This window comes from Anomaloglossus baeobatrachus, chromosome 2 (assembly GCF_048569485.1).
Source record: "Anomaloglossus baeobatrachus isolate aAnoBae1 chromosome 2, aAnoBae1.hap1, whole genome shotgun sequence".
NCBI lineage: Eukaryota > Metazoa > Chordata > Amphibia > Anura > Aromobatidae > Anomaloglossus > Anomaloglossus baeobatrachus.
Genome location: NC_134354.1, coordinates 783,081,229 through 783,104,472, shown reverse-complemented (window position 1 = coordinate 783,104,472; position 23,244 = coordinate 783,081,229). Strand labels below are relative to the sequence as shown.

The window sequence follows — 23,244 nt, the reverse complement described above, 5'->3', positions numbered from 1 at the left end:
TGACCCCCCTCCAAATCCCTGCACTGATTCCCCCCGTCCAGGTGCCGCCACACTGACCCCCACCATCCAGGTGCCGCCACACTGACCCCCACCATCCAGGTGCCGCCACACTGACCCCCACCATCCAGGTGCCGCCACACTGACCCCCACCATCCAGGTGCCGCCACACTGACCCCCACCATCCAGGTGCCGCCACACTGACCCCCACCATCCAGGTGCCGCCACACTGACCCCCACCATCCAGGTGCCGCCACACTGACCCCCCCCCATCCAGGTGCCGCCACACTGACCCCCCCACCATCCAGGTGCCGACACACTGACCCCCACCATCCAGGAGCCAGCACTGCAACCCCCCATTCAGGTGCCAGCACTGAAACCCCCCCATCCAGGTACCAGCACTGCGACCCCCCCCATGCAGGTGCCGCCACACTGACCCCCCCCCCCATCCAGGTGCCGCCACACTGACCCCCCCACCATCCAGGTGCCGCCACACTGACCACCCCACCATCCAGGTGCCGCCACACTGACCCCCCCACCATCCAGGTGCCGCCACACTGACCTCCCACCATCCAGGTGCCGCCACACTGACCTCCCACCATCCAGGTGCCGCCACACTGACCCCCCCCCCATCCAGGTGCCGCCACACTGACCCCCACCATCCAGGAGCCAGCACTGCAACCCCCCATTCAGGTGCCAGCACTGAAACCCCCCCATCCAGGTGCCAGCACTGAAACCCCCCCATCCAGGTGCCAGCACTGAAACCCCCCCATCCAGGTGCCAGCACACTAACCCACCCCACCCAGGTGCCGCCACAGTGACCCCCCCCATCCAGGAGCCAGCACTGCAACCCCCCCATTCAGGTGCCAGCACTGAAACCCCCCCATCCAGGTACCAGCACTGTGACCCCCCCCATGCAGGTGCCAGCACACTGACCCACCCCATCCAGTGCCGCCACAGTGACCCACCCCATCCAGATGCCGACACTGTGACCCCACCCCATCCAGGTGCCAGCACTGCGACCCACCCCCATCCAGGTGCCGCCACACTGACCCACCCCCATCCAGGTGCCGGCACACTGACCCACCCCCATCCAGGTGCCGCCACACTGACCCACCCCCATCCAGGTGCCGGCACTGCGACCCCCCATCCAGGTGCCGGCACTGCGACCCCCCCCATCCAGGTGCCGGCACTGTGACCCCACCCCCTCCCATCCAGGTGCAGGCACTGTGAGCCCCCCCCCATCCAGGTGCCAACACACTGACCCACCCCATCCATGTGCCAGCACACTGACCCACCCCATCCAGGTGCCAGCACACTGACCCACCCCATCCAGGTGCCAGCACACTGACCCACCCCATCCAGGTGCCGACACAGTGACCCATCCCCATCCAGGTGCCGGCACTGCGACCCCCCCCATCCAGGTGCCGGTACACTGACCCACCCCCATACAGGTGCCGGCACTGTGACCCCACCCCCTCCCATCCAGGTGCCAGCACACTGACCCACCCCTATACAGGTGCCGGCACTGTGACCCCACCCCCTCCCGTCCAGGTGCAGGCATTGTGAGCCCCCCCCATCCAGGTGCCAGCACACTGACTCTCCCATCCAGGTGCACTGACCCACTGCATCCAGGTGCAGGCACTGTGACCCCCCCAATCCAGGTGCCGGCACACTTACCCCCTCCCCACCAGGCACTGGCACTGCTCTCTCCCCGGCTGCCGGCACTATGACCCCCTTTTCCTCCCCTCTCACTCCCCTCTCCAGGTGCCGCTTCAGCCGCTGGCACCTCTGCAGCCATCACTCCTCCCCCCGGAGCCGCCGCTTGGTTGCGTCCTCCCCGCTCTATATATAGCTGCGCAGCGCCCGGCCGCCAGTACCGTGCAGAGTCCGGGGGTGTGAGGACCGCAGACTGCGCCATGAAGACGATCATCGCTGCGTACTCCGGGCTGCTGCGGGGTGAGGAGGCTGCCGGCCCTTTCTTTCTATGCTGCCGGCCCTTTCTTTCTATGCTGCCGGCCCTTTCTTTCTATGCTGCCGGCCCTTTCTTTCTATGCTGCCGGCCCTTTCTTTCTATGCTGCCGGCCCTTTCTTTCTATGCTGCCGGCCCTTTCTTTCTATGCTGCCGGCCCTTTCTTTCTATGCTGCCGGCCCTTTCTTTCTATGCTGCCGGCCCTTTCTTTCTATGCTGCCGGCCCTTTCTTGCTATGCTGCCGGCCCTTTCTTTCTATGCTGCCGGCCCTTTCTTTCTATGCTGCCGGCCCTTTCTTTCTATGCTGCCGGCCCTTTCTTTCTATGCTGCCGGCCCTTTCTTTCTATGCTGCCGGCCCTTTCTTTCTATGCTGCCGGCCCTTTCTTTCTATGCTGCCGGCCCTTTCTTTCTATGCTGCCGGCCCTTTCTTGCTATGCTGCCGGCCCTTTCTTGCTATGCTGCCGGCCCTTTCTTGCTATGCTGCCGGCCCTTTCTTGCTATGCTGCCGGCCCTTTCTTTCTATGCTGCCGGCCCTTTCTTTCTATGCTGCCGGCCCTTTCTTTCTATGCTGCCGGCCCTTTCTTTCTATGCTGCCGGCCCTTTCTTTCTATGCTGCCGGCCCTTTCTTTCTATGCTGCCGGCCCTTTCTTTCTATGCTGCCGGCCCTTTCTTTCTATGCTGCCGGCCCTTTCTTGCTATGCTGCCGGCCCTTTCTTTCTATGCTGCCGGCCCTTTCTTTCTATGCTGCCGGCCCTTTCTTTCTATGCTGCCGGCCCTTTCTTTCTATGCTGCCGGCCCTTTCTTTCTATGCTGCCGGCCCTTTCTTTCTATGCTGCCGGCCCTTTCTTGCTATGCTGCCGGCCCTTTCTTGCTATGCTGCCGGCCCTTTCTTGCTATGCTGCCGGCCCTTTCTTGCTATGCTGCCGGCCCTTTCTTTCTATGCTGCCGGCCCTTTCTTTCTATGCTGCCGGCCCTTTCTTTCTATGCTGCCGGCCCTTTCTTTCTATGCTGCCGGCCCTTTCTTTCTATGCTGCCGGCCCTTTCTTGCAATTCTATTTGTTGGTTAAGTCATTGAGCTGCTGATTAGTGATTTGGGGGAGGTTATATAATGATTATCACATACAGACAGATCTCTAGTATTGCCCGATGCCTGGAGAATAGGCCTGATGGCACAACCTGGGCTTCAGAGCTTGCACTCTAATGTGGGTGCAGGTGTCTATGGGACAGATGTAGCAGAGCTGGATGTCCTGGTATTGATGCATTTTTGCTGCATTCTGGTAGTATTGACAATAATGCAGAAACTTGCAGTCCTATGTAATTCTACATATAGGTAATTATTGACAAACTCGGCTCTGCTACATCAGTCTGCAACCTGTGGCTCTCTGCTTGGGGTTGATCTACAATGCCCAGATAGACCTCACCTGAAGGATGTAGATGAGGAGGTAATTAGGAGATAAGCTATTTACTCTACAATGCACAAAGGTAGCAGAGCTGGATTTGTCATGTCAAGGATGCATTTGCCTTCTGCAGACAATGTATGCAGGACATGACAAATCCAGCTCTGCTACATCTGCCTAGATTGCACAGAGCAGTAGTTTATTAGATCAATTGCTAAATGCCTCCATGGTCTACACATGGATCAGACAATCGCTGAGGCCAATACAGGAATGTAGCAGAGCTGAGTTAGTCAATAGGCTACAGAATTGCTTATGTCGTATTACACAGGACTACAGGCATCTGAATTACCAGTGCTCATTCATCAGACCCCTGCAGTCCTGTGTAAGTGTTTATATATAATTATTGAGCACAATGACTGGCTCAGCTCTGCTACATATAATAAAATGTGTCAGTCTGCAACCTATGACTGTCTATTAGCACTACAACCCTCAGCATGCTGCTGTCCCTGCTGGGAGTTGTAGTGTCACCAGCTGGAGGGTCACAGGTTTGGTCTGTGGCTATGGCTCATTATGCCAGGCTCTGCGGACCCCCGTGCCATAGAGGACGGGCAGAGGAGGGAGCCTTCCTTGGAGAGGAAGGAAGATAAACTTTTCTGCAATAGTGGGAACATTCCTGTAAAAATGTATCGAGGTTCTAGATCCACAGATTTATATTCATGGTGTAGAGTTTAGGCTGATACATTGTAACGAGACAAGCAGGAGGAGTGTGCGGACTGGATGCATAGTAACAAACCCTCAGCTGTGCATTCACCAGGTTATCAGCCTCAGGATTAACACTAGAATGGAACAAGGCAAGAAAATGTCAGAATTGGTGATAAAGAATTCACAAGGTTCTGAAGACAATCGGCGCTGATCCGGGTCCACAGGAGAAATCTGTGCCAAAATCAATGAGATGGTGAGCCCCCATCTGAATGTCCTCTACTCATGAGCAGGGGTGCACTTAAAGCAACCCCCAGAGAGGTACAATTAATGCAGGATCCCTGCCCCTAGTAATATACGTACAGCCATCGCCATCTTCTTCTTCTGTTCACCTTCTTTAGTTTGTGACCTAACGGATCACTCCGGTGTTTACTGAACAAGCTGGCGGTAACTTCTCAATATAAGTCTATATGAGGCTTGACAAAGGCTCTCATAGACTTGCATTGAGTGCTCTCATAGACTTGCACTGAGAGCTTGGCTGTGACTTCCGGTCGGCCAGAACAAAGCTGGAGGTCGCTTCTCAATGTAAGTCTATGTGAGGATTGAGCGAGGCTCTCATAGACTTACCTTAAGAGCTTAGCTAGGACTTCCGTCACTAGATGGCAGAACAGGTCTGGAGCGGCACTGGGAAGAGCAGAAGACGGCGGCTGGTAAATATTACTAGGGGGAGGGAATATATATTGGTGATACCACTCCAGAGGGGCTAATAAAACAAAAACATAATGCCTGAGTGGTATTTTGCCACTTTTGTGGCTTTAATCACAGTTTTGGACATCGCTCGTCCACCCCTCATAGAAGTTTCATCCATTTTTACAAGCGGCTGGTGGCGTTACCATAAGAATACAAGCTGCAGAATGTGAACACCGTTATAAGTGGTGCAATTAGGATCCATACAGGATCAGTAATGTAATGTGTATATACACAGTGACTGCACCAGCAGAATAGTGAGTGCAGCTCTGGAGTATAATACAGGAGGTAACTCAGGATCCGTAATGTAATGTGTATATACACAGTGACTGCACCAGCAGAATAGTGAGTGCAGCTCTGGAGTATAATACAGGAGGTAATTCAGGATCAGTAATGTAATGTATGTACACAGTGACTGCACCAGCAGAATAGTGAGTGCAGCTCTGGAGTATAATACAGGAGGTAACTCAGGATCAGTAATGTAATGTAATGTATGTACACAGTGACTGCACCAGCAGAATAGTGAGTGCAGCTCTGGAGTATAATACAGGAGGTAATTCAGGATCAGTAATGTAATGTATGTACACAGTGACTGCACCAGCAGAATAGTGAGTGCAGCTCTGGAGTATAATACAGGAGGTAACTCAGGATCAGTAATGTAATGTAATGTATGTACACAGTGACTGCACCAGCAGAATAGTGAGTGCAGCTCTGGGGTATAATACAGGAGGTAACTCAGGATCAGTAATGTAATGTATGTACACAGTGACTGCACCAGCAGAATAGTGAGTGCAGCTCTGGAGTATAATACAGGAGGTAACTCAGGATCAGTAATGTAATGTGTGTACACAGTGACTGCACCAGCAGAATAGTGAGTGCAGCTCTGGAGTATAATACAGGAGGTAACTAAGGATCAGTAATGTAATGTATGTACACAGTGACTGCACCAGCAGAATAGTGAGTGCAGCTCTGGAGTATAATACAGGAGGTAACTCAGGATCAGTAATGTAATGTGTGTACACAGTGACTGCACCAGCAGAATAGTGAGTGCAGCTCTGGAGTATAATACAGGAGGTAACTCAGGATCAGTAATGTAATGTATGTACACAGTGACTGCACCAGCAGAATAGTGAGTGCAGCTCTGGAGTATAATACAGGAGGTAACTCAGGATCAGTAATGTAATGTGTGTACACAGTGACTGCACCAGCAGAATAGTGAGTGCAGCTCTGGAGTATAATACAGGAGGTAACTCAGGATCAGTAATGTAATGTATGTACACAGTGACTGCACCAGCAGAATAGTGAGTGCAGCTCTGGAGTATAATACAGGAGGTAACTCAGGATCAGTAATGTAATGTATGTACACAGTGACTGCACCAGCAGAATAGTGAGTGCAGCTCTGGAGTATAATACAGGAGGTAACTCAGGATCAGTAATGTAATGTATGTACACAGTGACTGCACCAGCAGAATAGTGAGTGCAGCTCTGGAGTATAATACAGGAGGTAATTTAGGATCAGTTCAGGATCAGTGATGTAAAATATGCATTGGTTGGTTGTTTTATCTGGGAGACATGCCCTTGAACAATCTTACATTTCTGTATCTTGGGATTGTTACCCCCTCTGTTTCTCCTGCACCTGATCTCGTCTTTAGAACCTGACACTATAAATATTTACACTCTGTTCCGTCCTCATGAAATAACCAGTGACTTCTCGGTTACGTTTCGGCCCAGTGATCGGCTGTGAGGTCTGACTGTAGGATTTCATGGGCATTTACTATTTATAAGTGTCATGGACCAGATCCTATTGTTGGGCAGGTGGGAAGGCAGAGGTGTGTGTGTGTGTGTGTGTGTGTGTGTGTGTGTGTGTGTGTGTGTGTGTGTGTGTGTGTGTGTGTGTGTGTGTGTGTGTGTGTGTGTGTGTGTGTGTGTGTGTGTGTGTGTGTGTGTGTGTGTGTGTGTGTGTGTGTGTGTGTGTGTGTGTGTGTGTTATTTCATCCTATATTTTTCTATATTCAGTAAATCTTCTTTAATCTAGAGTGCAATGATTTACCCAATCCAGTGCCTCAATCTTCTGCAATGCATCTAATTGAAATTATTGCTTTTCTTTTCTTTAAAGCTGTTTGATCTCAAAATTAAATTTTTGGGTGGTTTTTTACTGACTAATCCAAAGAAATGTGTCTGCTGACCTCTAAGGGTACTTAGTCACTATATACTGTACATCTGTATATTCATCCTGCAGAGCTCCCTCTAGTGGTGGCTGCTGGTAGCTAGAACTTTCTATTTGTGGAGTTTTGAATTCTGTATCCAAATACTGAACTCTGAAATGACAGAAATAATTCCTTTATAAATGTATCAAGCTGTGTAAGTTAAGTAGATCCTTGATCTATTGACTTCTATGGGCACAGGGAGGTTTATATTTGGCAAATCCTAGTACACATCGTGGACATGCTGGGCGTTGTAGTCCCTCAGGTCTTCTTAAAAGTAAGACTTTAATATAATCTATATATTAGTTTCTTCTAATACATTAATTTCCGGTGCTGGTGTTTTGCATGATAAACGTTTGGCGCAGCTCCGTGCACCTCCGGCAGTGAAATGGTCCTGGTAAAATATGCAGCGGATAAGCTGATCATGAAGATTTGTGGAGGCAGAGTCCAATGTGTCGGGTCTGGAGCTGTGACCCATTGGTTTATGAGCCGTGTCCGGAGTTAACTCTTCCGGGCACAGCAGGGGAGATCAAGGAATTGGGCATATCGCAGTGCATTCATATTGGGAGCTGCACTCCAGATCTGTTCTGTTTTCCAAATTGACACATTTACTATAAAATTCAGATCTTCTCTAGTTACATCCAAAGCTGCATTCAAAAATCTGGTTCTCAGTGGAGCTCCAGCGTCTGTACATAGAGGATGGCAAAACTTGTAAAAATTTAGCATTTTAGTGCATTATAGATTATATAATGCTCCAGTCACATCCAGAGCTGCAATCCTATTTCGTCTTTTTCTTCTTGGAATCTGCAGATTCACTGGAGTTTTCTCCATACAGAACCTGGGATTCTGACTGCAGCTCTGGCTGTGACTAGAGCATAATGTAAATTCTATTATATTCATGATGGCGCAGAAATAAAAACCTTGTCCTGAAAATGTGCCCCAGTCTTGCAGGTGGTGACTGAATCTTGTTTATTGGCTACTGGTAATATTAATTTGCAATGGGGGGGGAGAGGAAAATAAACTGAGGGGTCTGTATCTCTTTAGGGACTGGATCCAGCATCCTCTCCACCGTCCATGATCTGCCCTCCATCCCCTGGTTCTCCAAGTCTCGAGTGGAAAGACATCTGCAGATTATCTCGGTCTTACAATGGGTGCTCAGCTTCCTTGCTTTGGGTAAGAACGTAGGCACCCTCCATTTACGGCAGGTGCTGCAAAGCTGCCAGGCTTCAATGTGTTCAAAATCTGTCTATACAAAGTAATATATAATGTCTTTGTGCATCACAGGGGTGGCCTGCACCATCATCCTCCTCTACATCTTCTGCACGGACTGCTGGCTCATCGCTGCTTTATATCTAGCCTGGCTGGTGTTTGACTGGAATACCCCCAACAAAGGTAAGATTACGCACACGCACTGTCACATGGCATCAATCAACAGTAAAAGGGAATATGAGCAGCTTTGTAATAATCTGATCAGAGATGTCTGCTTCTTTCTGCACTTATGAGCCCCTTCCTGCCTTCCTTTTTTTCTTTCCCTGTCTTCCTTTTCTTTTCTTTACCTGCCTTCCCCTTTTCTTTTCTTTCCCTGCCTTCCCCTTTTTTTTTCTTTCCCTGTCTTCCTTTTCTTTTCTTTCCCTGCCTTCCCCTTTTCTTTTCTTTCCCTGCCTTCCCCTTTTCTTTTCTTTCCCTGCCTTCCCCTTTTCTTTTCTTTCCCTGCCTTCCCCTTTTCTTTTCTTTCCCTGCCTTCCCCTTTTCTTTTCTTTCCCTGCCTTCCCCTTTTCTTTTCTTTCCCTGCCTTCCTTTTTTCTTTTCTTTCCCTGCCTTCCTTTTTTCTTTTCTTTCCCTGCCTTCCTTTTTTCTTTTCTTTCCCTGCCTTCCTTTTTTCTTTTCTTTCCCTGCCTTCCTTTTTTCTTTTCTTTCCCTGCCTTCCTTTTTTCTTTTCTTTCCCTGCCTTCCTTTTTTCTTTTCTTTCCCTGCCTTCCTTTTTTCTTTTCTTTCCCTGCCTTCCTTTTTTCTTTTCTTTCCCTGCCTTCCTTTTTTCTTTTCTTTCCCTGCCTTCCTTTTTTCTTTTCTTTCCCTGCCTTCCTTTTTTCTTTTCTTTCCCTGCCTTCCTTTTTTCTTTTCTTTCCCTGCCTTCCTTTTTTCTTTTCTTTCCCTGCCTTCCTTTTTTCTTTTCTTTCCCTGCCTTCCTTTTTCCTTTTCTTTCCCTGCCTTCCTTTTTCCTTTTCTTTCCCTGCCTTCTCCCTATGAATGTTCACCTCTTTGAGGGATCAGATATCAGCTACCTATTGAAGTCTATGGAGTAGGGAGAGTCAGACACACAGATGGTACTGCTGCTCTCTAGTGTTTCTTGCCCCAGGGCTGGATTCACAGTTAGGCTATGTGCCCACAGGACTCTGTAATCGCGGAATTTGCCGCGGAAAACCTGCGGATTTTCTGGATATATCCGCAGGTTTTAGCATGTACAGACACTCCCCATGTTATCCTATGGGACATGGGGAGTGCTGTGTCCACGCTGCGGAATGTGCAGCTGCAGAATATGCTGCGGATGTCCCGCAGCCGCACATAACTGCATGTCAATTATTTCTGCGGAAATCCCACCCCTCCACTATGGAGATAGAGGCTGGGACTTCCGCAGGTTTACCGCAGATGTTTTGCTGGAATTCCGCAGCAATGGATAGCTGCGGATTCCGGGGAGCTGCTGCGGGAAACCTGCAGGTACATGGCCTAACACTGCTCAGTACTGTTGTATAATGTCCGCGCTGCTGCTTCTGATCGTGTGCTCATAGATTGGCGAGATCTGTGCATTCAGCAGTTTCTGTAGAATGTATCTCTTTAGATTTGTTGCACAAGCTTCTATATAAATGGATCTGTTAGTAATCATTGAAGCAATGTACTTTATAATATTTACAACCAGATCACCGTCTTCTGTAAGACTTGAACTGAGCGAATCTTCTTGAATGTTAATTTGCCAGTCCGGGTTCATGCCCCCCTCGGCTGATGCCGGCTTGTCTTTTGGTGATGGACATCTTTATAGAAGCGCAAAGTGTTCAAATTTAGTCTAAATAAAAAACAATATGGCTCAATTATAATTCACATCAAATCAAATCGCTGATCTCCAGTAACGACAGTTCCATGCGCTGATAATTCAGCAACACTTGTTACAATCTGTGCAAACCTACCACTGATTGACCACTGAAAACAAAACCTGTTCATTATTGGATTGTCTGTGGCGCTAAAATTACTGTTTCCAGCACATCACCCATGTAAATGGAGAATGTGCTCGCTACAGCATGCTCAATGTATTTAGATACAATGGTGCAGTCACTGTGTACATGCATTTATATTACTGATCCTGAGTTACCTCCTGTATTATACTCCAGAGCTGCACTCACTATTCTGCTGGTGCAGTCACTGTGCACATACATTACATTGCTGATCCTGAGTTACCTCTTGTATTCTACTCCAGAGCTGCACTCACTATTCTGCTGGTGCAGTCACTGTGTACATACATTACATTGCTGATCCTGAGTTACCTCTTGTATTCTACTCCAGAGCTGCACTCACTATTCTGCTGGTGCAGTCACTGTGCACATACATTACATTACTGATCCTGAGTTACCTCCTGTATTATACTCCAGAGCTGCACTCACTATTCTGCTGGTGCAGTCACTGTGTACATACATTACATTGCTGATCCTGAGTTACCTCTTGTATTCTACTCCAGGAGCTGCACTCACTATTCTGCTGGTGCAGTCACTGTGTACATACATTACATTACTGATCCTGTACTGATCCTGAGTTACCTCCTGTATTATATTCCAGAGCTGCACTCACTATTCTGCTGGTGCAGTCACTGTGTACATACATTACATTACTGATCCTGAGTTACCTCCTATATTATACCCCAGAGCTGCACTCACTATTCTGCTGGTGCAGTCACTGTGTACATACATTACTGATCCTGAGTTACCTCCTGTATTATACTCCAGAGCTGCACTCACTATTCTGCTGGTGCAGTCACTGTGTACATACATTACTGATCCTGAGTTACCTCCTGTATTATACTCCAGAGCTGCACTCACTATTCTGCTGGTGCAGTCACTGTGTACATACATTACTGATCCTGAGTTACCTCCTGTATTATACTCCAGAGCTGCACTCACTATTCTGCTGGTGCAGTCACTGTGTACATACATTACATTACTGATCCTGAGTTACCTCCTGTATTATACTCCAGAGCTGCACTCACTATTCTGCTGGTGCAGTCACTGTGTACATACATTACATTACTGATCCTGAGTTACCTCCTGTATTATACCCCAGATGCTGCACTCACTATTCTGCTGGTGCAGTCACTGTGTACATACATTACTGATCCTGAGTTACCTCCTGTATTATACTCCAGAGCTGCACTCACTATTCTGCTGGTGTAGTCAGTGTACACACATTACTTATCTTTTACTGATTAGTTTTTGAGCATGGTGCTTTACATATATACAAATTTATATTATGACTACTAATGTGGGGTACAGAGGGGAGAGGGTCCTGCCCTTGCGGCTCACACTCTACAGGATAATATGGAGGTGACAGTAGGTCGGGGGGCTTCGCGGCAGCTCCGGTGGTGGTGCGGAGGCAGTGTGGTCATTGCAGGCTGTAGCTTTTTCTGCAGGAGATGAGTTTTCAGGTTCGGTCTACCGGTTCCGAATGTTGGAGACAATTGGACGTGTAGACCCCATCATTTCTGAGGAGTGGGGGGACGCTTGTAGATTCATGGAGGCGATTAGGTGAGGATGGTAGAGAGTGGAGGCGGAGGTCTTGTGAGGACCAAAAGATTACGTGTCGGAAGATATCGGAAGATTAGTTCGGAGATAGATGGAGGGGCAGATTATGGACGGCCTTGTAGGTCATTAATAGTTTAAACTGGATTCGTTGGAAGTCAATGAAGAGATTTGCAGAGTGGAGGGGAGGAGACGTCGCGAGGAGAGAGGTGGAGGGATCGGGCAGGAATGGTCCGACATGAACATCTCTGAAATTCTAAATCTTCAATGTCCTAATTGAATATACTTTAGGAAGTCCTCATCCTTCCCCCCCCCCCCTCCCCCATTACATGAGCTGCTTTATTTTCCTGCTTCTTGAGTGATGATGATTTCTTGGAGAATCCCAGTACATGTTGAGATACTCAACTGAGCCGATCTCAAGGGGCAGAGGCCACAGCCTCTACCCACTGCCCGGAATTGAGGTGATGAGTGACCTCTGTTTTAGAGGCTGCGCTTGTCCCTGCCCTTCTACGCATGCGTCAGTTGTCACTTCCGATGTACACTTGGTAGGAGGTCACTGTGCCATTCTTCTCTGTGCACACTGACAGTGCACTCCATCACCATCTGAGAAGTAACGAGCAGGCAAGAGTTGCACTGTCAGTGTGCAATTGAAAGAGACCATGACCAGTGGGAGGACAGCCCTACCCCTGATGTCATTTATTATGATGGATAGATCGGGTAGTGAAGTTAGGGGGAGATGGAGGAAACATTAGGAGTTTGGCTTTCTCCAGATTAAGCTTTAGGAAACGAGAGGAGGATATGTCTGATAGACTCTGGACAGCAGAGAAGTGACGTCTAGTCCAGAGAGGTAGATCTGAGGCTCAGCCGCCTATAGGTGGGACTTTGAGTTGTACCAGGCCAAAGATGTAGATGGAGAATAGTAAGGGTCCTAGGACAGAGCCTTGAGGGCTCTGATCAAGAGAGGGTGGGATGAGGAGGTAGTATTTGGGAGGGGGATTTATTGAGGTATGAGGAGATCCAGGAGAGAGCAAGGTCTCTGACATTAAGGGACTAGAGGATCTATAGTAGGAAGGAGAGGTCAGCCATGCCAAAGGCAGAGGACAGGTCTAGGAGGAGCACAGAGTAATGTAGAAGGCAGAGGACAGGTCCAGGAGGAGGAGCGCAGGGTAATGTAGAAGGCAGAGGACAGGTCCAGGAGGAGAAGCACAGGGTAATGTAGAAGGCAGAGGACAGGTCCAGGAGGAGGAGCACAGGGTAATGTAGAAGGCAGAGGACAGGTCCAGGAGGAGGAGCACAGGGTAATGTAGAAGGCAGAGGACAGGTCTAGGAGGAGGAGTGCAGGGTAATGTAGAAGGCAGAGGACAGGTCCAGGAGGAGGAGCGCAGGGTAATGTAGAAGGCAGAGGACAGGTCCAGGAGGAGGAGCGCAGGGTAATGTAGAAGTTCCGATCCTGTATTATGCTCCAGAGCTGCACTCACTATTCTGCTGGTGCAGTCACTGTGTACATACATTACTGATCCTGAGTTACCTCCTGTATTATACTCCAGAGCTGCACTCACTATTCTGCTGGTGCAGTCACTGTGTACATACATTACATTACTGATCCTGAGTTACCTCCTGTATTATACTCCAGAGCTGCACTCACTATTCTGCTGGTGCAGTCACTGTGTACATACATTACATTACATTACTGATCCTGAGGTACCTCCTGTATTATATTCTAGAGCTGCATTCGTTATTCTGCTGGTGGAGTCACTGTATTATTGGGTATCTGTACCATATTCTACATGTACATGACGCTGTCCTCATCCATCGTCTCCTTCACAGGTGGCAGACGCTCCTCATGGGTGCGGAACTGGGCCATGTGGCGCTACTTCAGGGACTACTTCCCTGTACGGGTGAGTGTGTGTGGACTGTGTGGCTACTGTGGTCACTGGTTTTCCAGCGTCCGTGAGGTTTTTCCACCTTTTTTATATAGTTGTGTGGTTGTGGACTCCCTCCCAATTGCCAAAATAATGGATCAGAACCCCTTAGTGTTAGAGATGGCTACAGACCAGTTACTGGAGAGTCTGTCCTCTCGGTCTGGTGTTCGGGGGGGGGGGGGGGGTGGGGGGCTCCTCCACTTGGACCTCCTCAGTCCAAACTTATGGTCTACAAGTTTATTGAAGTTCTGTGACTTTTCGGCTCTGGTTGAGGTGGCTCTCCCCCATCCTCCTGGGGTTGAGGTGGCTCTCCCCCATCCTCCTGGGGTTGAGGTGGCTCTCCCCCCATCCTCCTGGGGTTGAGGTGGCTCTCCCCCCATCCTCCTGGGGTTGAGGTGGCTCTCCCCCCATCCTCCTGGGGTTGAGGTGGCTCTCCCCCCATCCTCCTGGGGTTGAGGTGGCTCTCCCCCCATCCTCCTGGGGTTGAGGTGGCTCTCCCCCCATCCTCCTGGGGTTGAGGTGGCTCTCCCCCCATCCTCCTGGGGTTGAGGTGGCTCTCCCCCCATCCTCCTGGGGTTGAGGTGGCTCTCCCCCCATCCTCCTGGGGTTGAGGTGGCTCTCCCCCCATCCTCCTGGGGTTGAGGTGGCTCTCCCCCCATCCTCCTGGGGTTGAGGTGGCTCTCCCCCCCATCCTCCTGGGGTTGAGGTGGCTCTCCCCCCCCATCCTCCTGGGGTTGAGGTGGCTCTCCCCCCCCATCCTCCTGGGGTTGAGGTGGCTCTCCCCCCCCATCCTCCTGGGGTTGAGGTGGCTCTCCCCCCCCATCCTCCTGGGGTTGAGGTGGCTCTCCCCCCCATCCTCCTGGGGTTGAGGTGGCTCTCCCCCCCCATCCTCCTGGGGTTGAGGTGGCTCTCCCCCCATCCTCCTGGGGTTGAGGTGGCTCTCCCCCCATCCTCCCTATTTCCCATATGACCCTTTCCCTACTCCCCTACTGACCCTTCGTTGACTCATTGGGGGCCGGCTGTGACTTTGTTTATTAGGACTTTGACTGTGGGGAACTTCCCAGGCTGAGGAGTCACTTTCTTATCTTTTTATATTCCGGCGTTGACCTTTGTCACTGATAATACTCCACAAGTGCAGAATGCCGGGAGCCGGCTGATGGTGGCCTCACGTGCCACCTTGTGGATCAGTAGGCCCCGGGTGGGAGATGCCCGCCGTTGCTGAGGGTGCGGACTTCGATCTGTTGAGTAATGGTGGCTCCTGACCGAGTGTTTTCTTATCTTCCAGCTGGTGAAGACTCACAACCTGCTCCCCAGCCGCAACTACATCTTCGGCTACCACCCGCACGGGATCATGTGCCTGGGGGCCTTCTGCAACTTTGGCACCGAAGCCACCGGCTTCTCCAAAAAGTTCCCTGGTATTAAGCCTTACCTTGCCACGCTGGCGGGGAACTTCAGGATGCCAGTGCTGAGGGACTACTTAATGTCTGGAGGTAAGTCCTGACCCCCACGGTAAATCCAACCTTTGTGCCATGTCTTCTAGGCACGGGGAATTGTACTTTAAGCAATTGTCCGGCATCAGATTTCCAATCCTTATGCATGCTGATGGTTCTTATTATCCGTCTTTGGGGTAACTACTTGCCCACTTTTTCCCCTAGGGCACAGGCAGTGGACAGAGGGTGTTTCTGGCTCAGACCTCACACTAACATTAGATGCCTTTTTATAGGAACAGGATCCCCCTTTTTTGATCCCCCTTTTTTGATCCCCCTTTTTTGATCCCCCTTTTTTGATCCCCCTTTTTTGATCCCCCTTTTTTGATCCCCCTTTTTTGATCCCCCTTTTTTGATCCCCCTTTTTTGATCCCCCTTTTTTGATCCCCCTTTTTTGATCCCCCTTTTTTGATCCCCCTTTTTTGATCCCCCTTTTTTGATCCCCCTTTTTTGATCCCCCTTTTTTGATCCCCCTTTTTTGATCCCCCTTTTTTGATCCCCCTTTTTTGATCCCCCTTTTTTGATCCCCCTTTTTTGATCCCCCTTTTTTGATCCCCCTTTTTTGATCCCCCTTTTTTGATCCCCCTTTTTTGATCCCCCTTTTTTGATCCCCCTTTTTTGATCCCCCTTTTTTGATCCCCCTTTTTTGATCCCCCTTTTTTGATCCCCCTTTTTTGATCCCCCTTTTTTGATCCCCCTTTTTTGATCCCCCTTTTTTGATCCCCCTTTTTTGATCCCCCTTTTTTGATCCCCCTTTTTTGATCCCCCTTTTTTGATCCCCCTTTTTTGATCCCCCTTTTTTGATCCCCCTTTTTTGATCCCCCTTTTTTGATCCCCCTTTTTTGATCCCCCTTTTTTGATCCCCCTTTTTTGATCCCCCTTTTTTGATCCCCCTTTTTTGATCCCCCTTTTTTGATCCCCCTTTTTTGATCCCCCTTTTTTGATCCCCCTTTTTTGATCCCCCTTTTTTGATCCCCCTTTTTTGATCCCCCTTTTTTTTTTTGATCCCCCTTTTTTTTGGAATTCCAAGCCACCAGTCGCATAGCCTAAATGATCCACCCCCCCCACCAAAAAAAAATAGAAAAATGGCTACAAAGATAATCTGTTAATCAGTAGAACCCAAAACATTCAAGTATTTAGACAAGTGGCCAGCCCAGTCCAATGAGAACTGTGTAATGCCGATCTTCGCCTGCAGATGGCGCTGCAGAGGAGTTGAGCACCTGCTGGTACAGCTGATTGCTGCCGATTTCAGCTAAAGGAAACCTATTTTAACTCAAAGGATCATCCAAAAATATCGGATTCCCATACAGGGAATGTCCTCAGAGAATCCGCTATGGTTGAAATCCTGTTCTTGTGTTTTGTAGAAGGGGAAAAAAATATCCATCTCACAATTTTTGATAAAAACATAAGACCTCTTGCAATTCTCACACCAGCCACTAGGGTTATTTTGTACTTTAACTTCCTGCTTCAATAAATGCGCATGCACATTAGCAGCAATGAACAGACTGACTCTATCTACGATATTGACACTAATGAGCGTGTGCAAAGGTGATCTGAAAATTGTCAATTGTGAATGGGGAGTCCTGTGTATACAGGTGTTATCAGTTATTGTACAGGAGGGGAAGGCAGTGAGCTGTGATATATATTGTGAATGGTGGATCCTGTTATCCACTGTATATAGAGCTGTTTCAGTCATTGTACAGGAGGAGGAGGTGAGCTGTGATATATATATTGTGAATGGTGGATCCTGTTATCCACTGTATATAGAGGTGTCCAGTCATTGTACAGGAGGAGGAGGTGAGCTGTACAATCACCTTCTGTGAAAGGTGGATGCTATGTTATCAGTCACTGTAAGCCTGCCTTTGCTGATAAGGGCACTGCTGAAAAGTTTTCCTGAAAAGACAGGATTTAAAAGTGCAAAACAGTCCCAGTGAATTTATTTATTTTATTTATTTTTTTAATAGAAACTGTGATATGAAGAAAACCTTACCCCCCAAAAAATGCAAAAAATACACTTCACTTAAAAACCTGATATAAATAGGTATTTTTGCTATTTTTTCTAACGCATCCGTTTTCAAGGGTCTTGTCGATGGTTGAAAAAACAAAAAAAAAAAATGACCACTTTCTTAGAGCACCTCACCCCCCTATCCACTGCTCGCTTCCTTTCACTTGAATCGCACTACGTTGCAATACTATGAGCGGCCACTGGTCGGGTGCGGCGCTGTTTTTGGAAAAGAATATAGCCACACACCCCCCCCCCCCCCCCCCGCCCAAAATTTGGAATAATTACTTTTCTCCCATCCTAATATATTGGTCGCAGGACAACTACACCCTCCCCCCCCACCTTGTAGGTGACCTCGATCTCCTGCGTGCTCTGTTCTGATCATGAAAATGAAGCATTTGTCATAGGTGACTAAAATAGCCGCTGGGTAACTCTCCGGCCGTGGCTTTATTCCAAAGTGGCGGCTTCTTGCCAGATTTTGTAGCGTTGACGACAATCTGACTCAAGGTCAGGGAGAGAACGGTCGCGATCTACAGAACAGAGCGATGATTGACCGCAGCGCACAGGCCGCACATTCAGCGCGGGGAATGTTGTATTGTATTCTGCTTGTTTATCTGGAATTTTTGGGGAGGGGAGAATATGGCAGTGTGTGTGCGAGTTTTTACGGGGGAAACGACTGTATCCATAAGTTATACCAATGTAACCCGCTAGTGGCTTTGAATTCTCAGCAATTCCATTAATCTACAAATGGAGAGAGAATTATCGCCCTCTGCTGGCAAAAATAAAGAATGCAAAAAAAATAAATTGCCATTCATAGAAGTGGAATTACATATGTACCCAATGGATTCTTTATTTTCACAGGAATCTGTCCAGTAAACCGAGACACTATAGATTATATACTGTCCAAAAACGGCACTGGGAACGCTGTGGTGATCGTGGTGGGAGGCGCAGCAGAATCTCTGCTCTCCAGACCGGGAAAGAACGCGGTGACCCTGAAAGCGAGGAAAGGATTTGTGAAGATTGCACTACAGCATGGGTAAGAGGGATCACTGGTAGTAATATCTTGTCATTCTTATACATAGGGGCAGTATTATAGTAGTTATATTCTTGTACATAGGGGCAGTATTATAGTAATTATATTCTTGTACATAAAGGGCAGTATTATAGTAGTTATATTCTTGTACATAGGGGGCAGTATTATAGTAGTTTATATTCTTGTACATAGGGGGCAGTATTATAGTAGTTATATTCTTGTACATAGGGGCAGTATTATAGTAGTTATATTCTTGTACATAGGGGGCAGTATTATAGTAGTTATATTCTTGTGCATAGGGGCAGTATTATAGTAGTTATATTCTTGTACATAGGGGGCAGTATTATAGTAGTTATATTCTTGTACATAGGGGGCAGTATTATAGTAGTTATATTCTTGTACATAAGGGGCAGTATTATAGCAGTTATATTCTTGTATATAGGGAGCAGTATTATAGTAGTTATATTCTTGTACATAGGGGGCAGTATTATAGTAGTTATATTCTTGTATATAGGGGACAGTATTATAGTAGTTATATTCTAGTACATAGGGGTCAGTATTATAGTAGTTATATTCTTGTACATAGGGGGCAGTATTATAGTAGTTATATTCTTGTACATAAGGGGCAGTATTATAGCAGTTATATTCTTGTATATAGGGAGCAGTACTATAGTAGTTATATTCTTGTACATAGGGGGCAGTATTATAGTAGTTATATTCTTGTATATAGGGGACAGTATTATAGTAGTTATATTCTTGTATATAGGGGACAGTATTATAGTAGTTATATTCTAGTACATAGGGGTCAGTATTATAGTAGTTATATTCTTGTACATAGGGGGCAGTATTATAGTAGTTATATTCTTGTACATAAGGGGCAGTATTATAGCAGTTATATTCTTGTATATAGGGAGCAGTACTATAGTAGTTATATTCTTGTACATAGGGGGCAGTATTATAGTAGTTATATTCTAGTACATAGGGGTCAGTATTATAGTAGTTATATTCTTGTACATAGGGGGCAGTATTATAGTAGTTATATTCTTGTACATAGGGGGCAGTATTATAGCAGTTATATTCTTGTATATAGGGAGCAGTATTATAGTAGTTGTACATAGAGGGCAGCATTATAGTAGTTATATTCTTGCTGGAGAACATGTTGGTGACTCTTCCCTTCTAGCAGCCCATAGACTTATTTCTATATATTTTTCCTACAGAGCTGATCTTGTCCCGGTCTATTCCTTTGGGGAGAATGAGGCCTACAAGCAGGTGGTGTTTGAAGAAGGTTCTTGGGGTCGGTGGATACAGAGAAAATTCCAGAAATATGTGGGTTTCGCCCCCTGTGTCTTCCATGGCTGCGGGTTCTTCTCTGCGGAGAGCTGGGGTTTGGTGCCCTACGCCCATCCGATCAACACTGTGGGTGAGTAGAGATACTTTGCCCCGACTAGACCATAAATACCTTACATACAAAGTTATTGATGGTAGAATGTTTCTTTTTTTCCTGCCCCATCAGAGAAATGGTGGCAAGTGGGCAAAATGTGATGTGAAAAGCAATTTTTAGGGGTAACGTTCTGTCTACCAATTGGCGCCCAACAAGCAGATCATGGCTTCTTGGCCACCTCCTAATGTAGACACAATGGCTCCGGTAACACATAAGTCTACTGTCGGAGTGTAGGAAGGAGAATTCGGGCAAAAAGCCTTTAAGTTTCCAACCATGATAGTGATTGTACAATTTTATTTTTACTCCAGTTGGAGAACCCATCACTGTCCCCAAGATGGAGCAGCCGAGCCAGAAGGACATTGACCTCTTCCATGGCATGTACCTGACCTCCCTGCAGAAGCTCTTCGACAAATACAAAACCAAGTTTGGATTGTTGGAGTCCGACATGTTGGAAATCAACTGAATCCGCTGCGGACAGAGCAAATGCCGTATCTGAAGGAGCTTATCTTGAATCCAAGGACACACATTTGTGACGCATCTGGAGGAGCTTTGTCAGCGCTCGAGCTCTCTCGTTCTTATTTTAGATCTGATAAAACGATTTCTTGATTCCTGGTAATGACTGAATCTGCTCCAGTGATTTGTCTCTGCACTTAATGTTGGTTCCTGAATGTGAGATTGAACAATCTATATCTAAGGACCTTCTGGCCTTCATGATGCCACAATCTGTTGTAGTCCCCAGTGACGGACTCTGCTGGTGACCTGGACATTGGGCACCATCTGGTAACCTCCTCGTTAGGAAGCGAGATGTCCATACCCTTAAGACTATTCCAAGCTCTAGTTTTGGTTTCTGTTGGAGAAGGTCCATCATGGAAGAACCAGGAAGCTGGTTGACCTGTGGACATCTAGCTACATGTGACCAATTTAAACTGCGCGCGAATGGTATTACCTGAGAGTAGTAGAAGATGCATCCGTTAGATTGTAGCCATTATTACATTCAGTATTGTGTTTAGTATGTGCCCAACTCTTGTATCTTCGTGTCTGACCCAATCCAGATATTGATGCCCAATGGTAGGTTCTCTGCGAAGGAGATGTTGGCCAGAATGACTGGTTTCGGCAAGGCTAGATGCTTAAGTTGTGATATCTCCTTATGTATGGTGATGTCACGAGTACTTGGCCCAATCTATCCTCTGACTTGGAGACCACACTAGGCATGGAGAAGCGTCCATTGTACTGACGCTCTTTGCACTAAAAAAGATTTTGGGTTCTTGTTAAACCTTTACAGTATGGCTGCCGGTAGCATCCATATCCTGGTGGGGCTGTGGTCTTGGAACTTCTTTGCCTCCCTTGAGAGAGAAAATTATGACTAGAACCAATGGCTCATTCCCTCCCAAATTCGGCACTAACGCTAACCCATTCAATGCCAATGAAACCTTGATGTGGGGACCTAACCCAATGTCTACAATCCCGTGAAACCCGCATGTCATTGGGTTACAACAGCTGGTTGGAATCAGTTGACAGCTCATGGCAAAATAAAAGGGTAAGGTCATCCATCGTTGGCACAAAAGCTAAATTGTCTGCCCAATGTCAGTCAGTTGCTTTACGTAGAACAGCCCAAAGAAAGTCTACAGCAGGTCTACTTGCTTGAAGACATTACATTTCCTACACGATGGAAGTGGCCACTTGAGGCCTTCTTCATCCTGCTGGTCCCTGGTTATTACTTTTATGGGTTTTGTGTGTGTGGTTTTTTTTTTTTTTTTTTTTTTTTTTATTCATGGTGAACTCTAAAGTCCGCGCTCTTCTCATCGTAATAAACCCTTCCTATGACTGGCACCAATATTTTTCTGTAACCCTCGGTGTGAGTTGGCACGTTCTAAACCTCGTCTCTCCGCACAAGGAGTTTTCTTGACTCCCTCCTTTCTCATGGCACAAGCAATGCAAGTTGGTAGTGACCCCTATTTTCTGAGGGTAAAAACCAAAAATATTTTTTTTTTTTTTAATTTTTTACGGTATAAATGGCGTTGGGTTCCTACCGGGCCAAAATGAATTTGCACTGTTAGGTCATTGGAATGGCCTGATGATAACCGGGCGGTGGTCTCTAATCAGTGACCACCCGGCTGTTGCAAAAATGGAACTTTACGCATCTTTTTTGTATGACTGGACTCGTTGCTTTTCCCATTCTCCTCAGTGTTGCGCCATTTTAATACCCTAAACAGTGGGTGCCATTTTTGGCACCGGTGTGGACCATGCCATACCCATTTCCTGCCCACCATTCAGCTCTACGAATGTCTTTTATAATCTGTTCGAGGACACAAATTGGAAAGTACTTTTTTTTTTTTTTTTTTTTTTTAATGAACGATTGACGGCTAATTATCGCGTTCCCCGTTGAAAGCGTTTCCACAACATTTTCTTCCCGGGGCGTATTGTGTGGACATCGGACGCGTCTGTAAATAATTACCGTGCCTTGATCTGTTCTGTGGTACTTTTTATGACGTGTTTACTCATCGGTCTGCTGTAATATATATGCATTATTTTTGTACAAGTAGATACTAATAAATATATGATCTGATCTTACAAATTCTAGAACTTTCTTGGCTTATTTGTATATTTTACTGCATTATCGAAGACTTAACAAGCTGTCTCATGATATTGAGATGACTCTGCTCATTCTGTCTTAGTCTACACTGAAAAGCAAAGTGGCGGGGAATACTGGAAACATCAAACTAGTATCTGCTCGAAATAGAATCTTCATTAATCCTAAGCAGGTATTACACATATCTAAGACTTAACGAGAGGTCCCATGATATTTACAGGACTCTGCTTTGCAGTGTAGACTAAGACAGAATGAGCAGAGTCCTGTAAATATCATGTGACCGCTCGTTAAATCTTAAGTATAACATCTGCTTAGGATTAATGAAGATTCCATTTCAAGAAGATACTAGTCTGACGTTTTCAGTTATTCGCGACACTTTGCTTTGCAGTGTAGACTAAGACAGAATGAGCAAAGTGTTGAGAATAACTGAAAACGTCAGACTAGTATCTTCTTGAAATAGAATCTTCATTAATCCTAAGCAGGTATTACACATATCTAAGACTTAACGAGCGGTCCCATGATATTTACAGGACTCTGCTCATTCTGTCTTAGTCTACATTGCAAAGCAAAGTGGCGAGAATAACTGGAAACATCAGACTAGTATCTGCTCGAAATGGAATCTTCATTAATCCTAAGCAGATGTTATACTTAAGACTTAACGAGCGGTCCCATGATATTAATATGACTCTGCTTTGCAGTGTAGACTAAGACAGAATGAGCAAAGTGGCCGAAAACTGGAAGCATCAGACTTGTGTCTGGTCTAAAGAGATTATTCACTAATCATAAGCTGATATTGCACTTGGCAATTCTCTAGTCACATCCACACCACACAATTACAATTCCCCCCCCCCCCCATGGACACCATTATCTAAACCACCCAATTCAATAACTTGATCAATGTGCTGTCAGATTTTTATGGAACAGTACACGTCCATATAATGGACTACTCTGAACAAGCCTTAAAACTCTGACACC

The 23,244-nt window shown here is 47.1% G+C and overlaps 1 protein-coding gene across 1 annotated transcript; it reads left to right on the top strand.

Annotated features, from left to right (window-relative positions):
- The first annotated feature begins 1,823 nt into the window (after positions 1-1,823).
- DGAT2 (diacylglycerol O-acyltransferase 2) lies at positions 1,824-22,254 on the top strand. The gene is made up of 8 exons (XM_075337596.1): positions 1,824-1,956; positions 8,061-8,189; positions 8,301-8,408; positions 13,622-13,692; positions 15,002-15,206; positions 18,067-18,241; positions 19,456-19,658; positions 19,988-22,254. Exons 1-8 carry the CDS (start codon positions 1,917-1,919, stop codon positions 20,140-20,142), a joined length of 1,086 nt encoding a protein of 361 aa, XP_075193711.1. The 5' UTR covers positions 1,824-1,916; the 3' UTR covers positions 20,143-22,254.
- Positions 22,255-23,244: the final 990 nt, after the last annotated feature.

Excerpts from the sequence above, each read along its gene's own strand:
- DGAT2 (XM_075337596.1), top strand. The coding sequence starts at position 1,917 with ATGAAGACGATCATCGCTGCGTACTCCGGGCTGCTGCGGG. Across the intron at positions 18,242-19,455 it reads AAGATTGCACTACAGCATGG|AGCTGATCTTGTCCCGGTCT; the intron begins GTAAGAGGGATC and ends TTTTTCCTACAG. Across the intron at positions 19,659-19,987 it reads CCATCCGATCAACACTGTGG|TTGGAGAACCCATCACTGTC; the intron begins GTGAGTAGAGAT and ends TTTTTACTCCAG.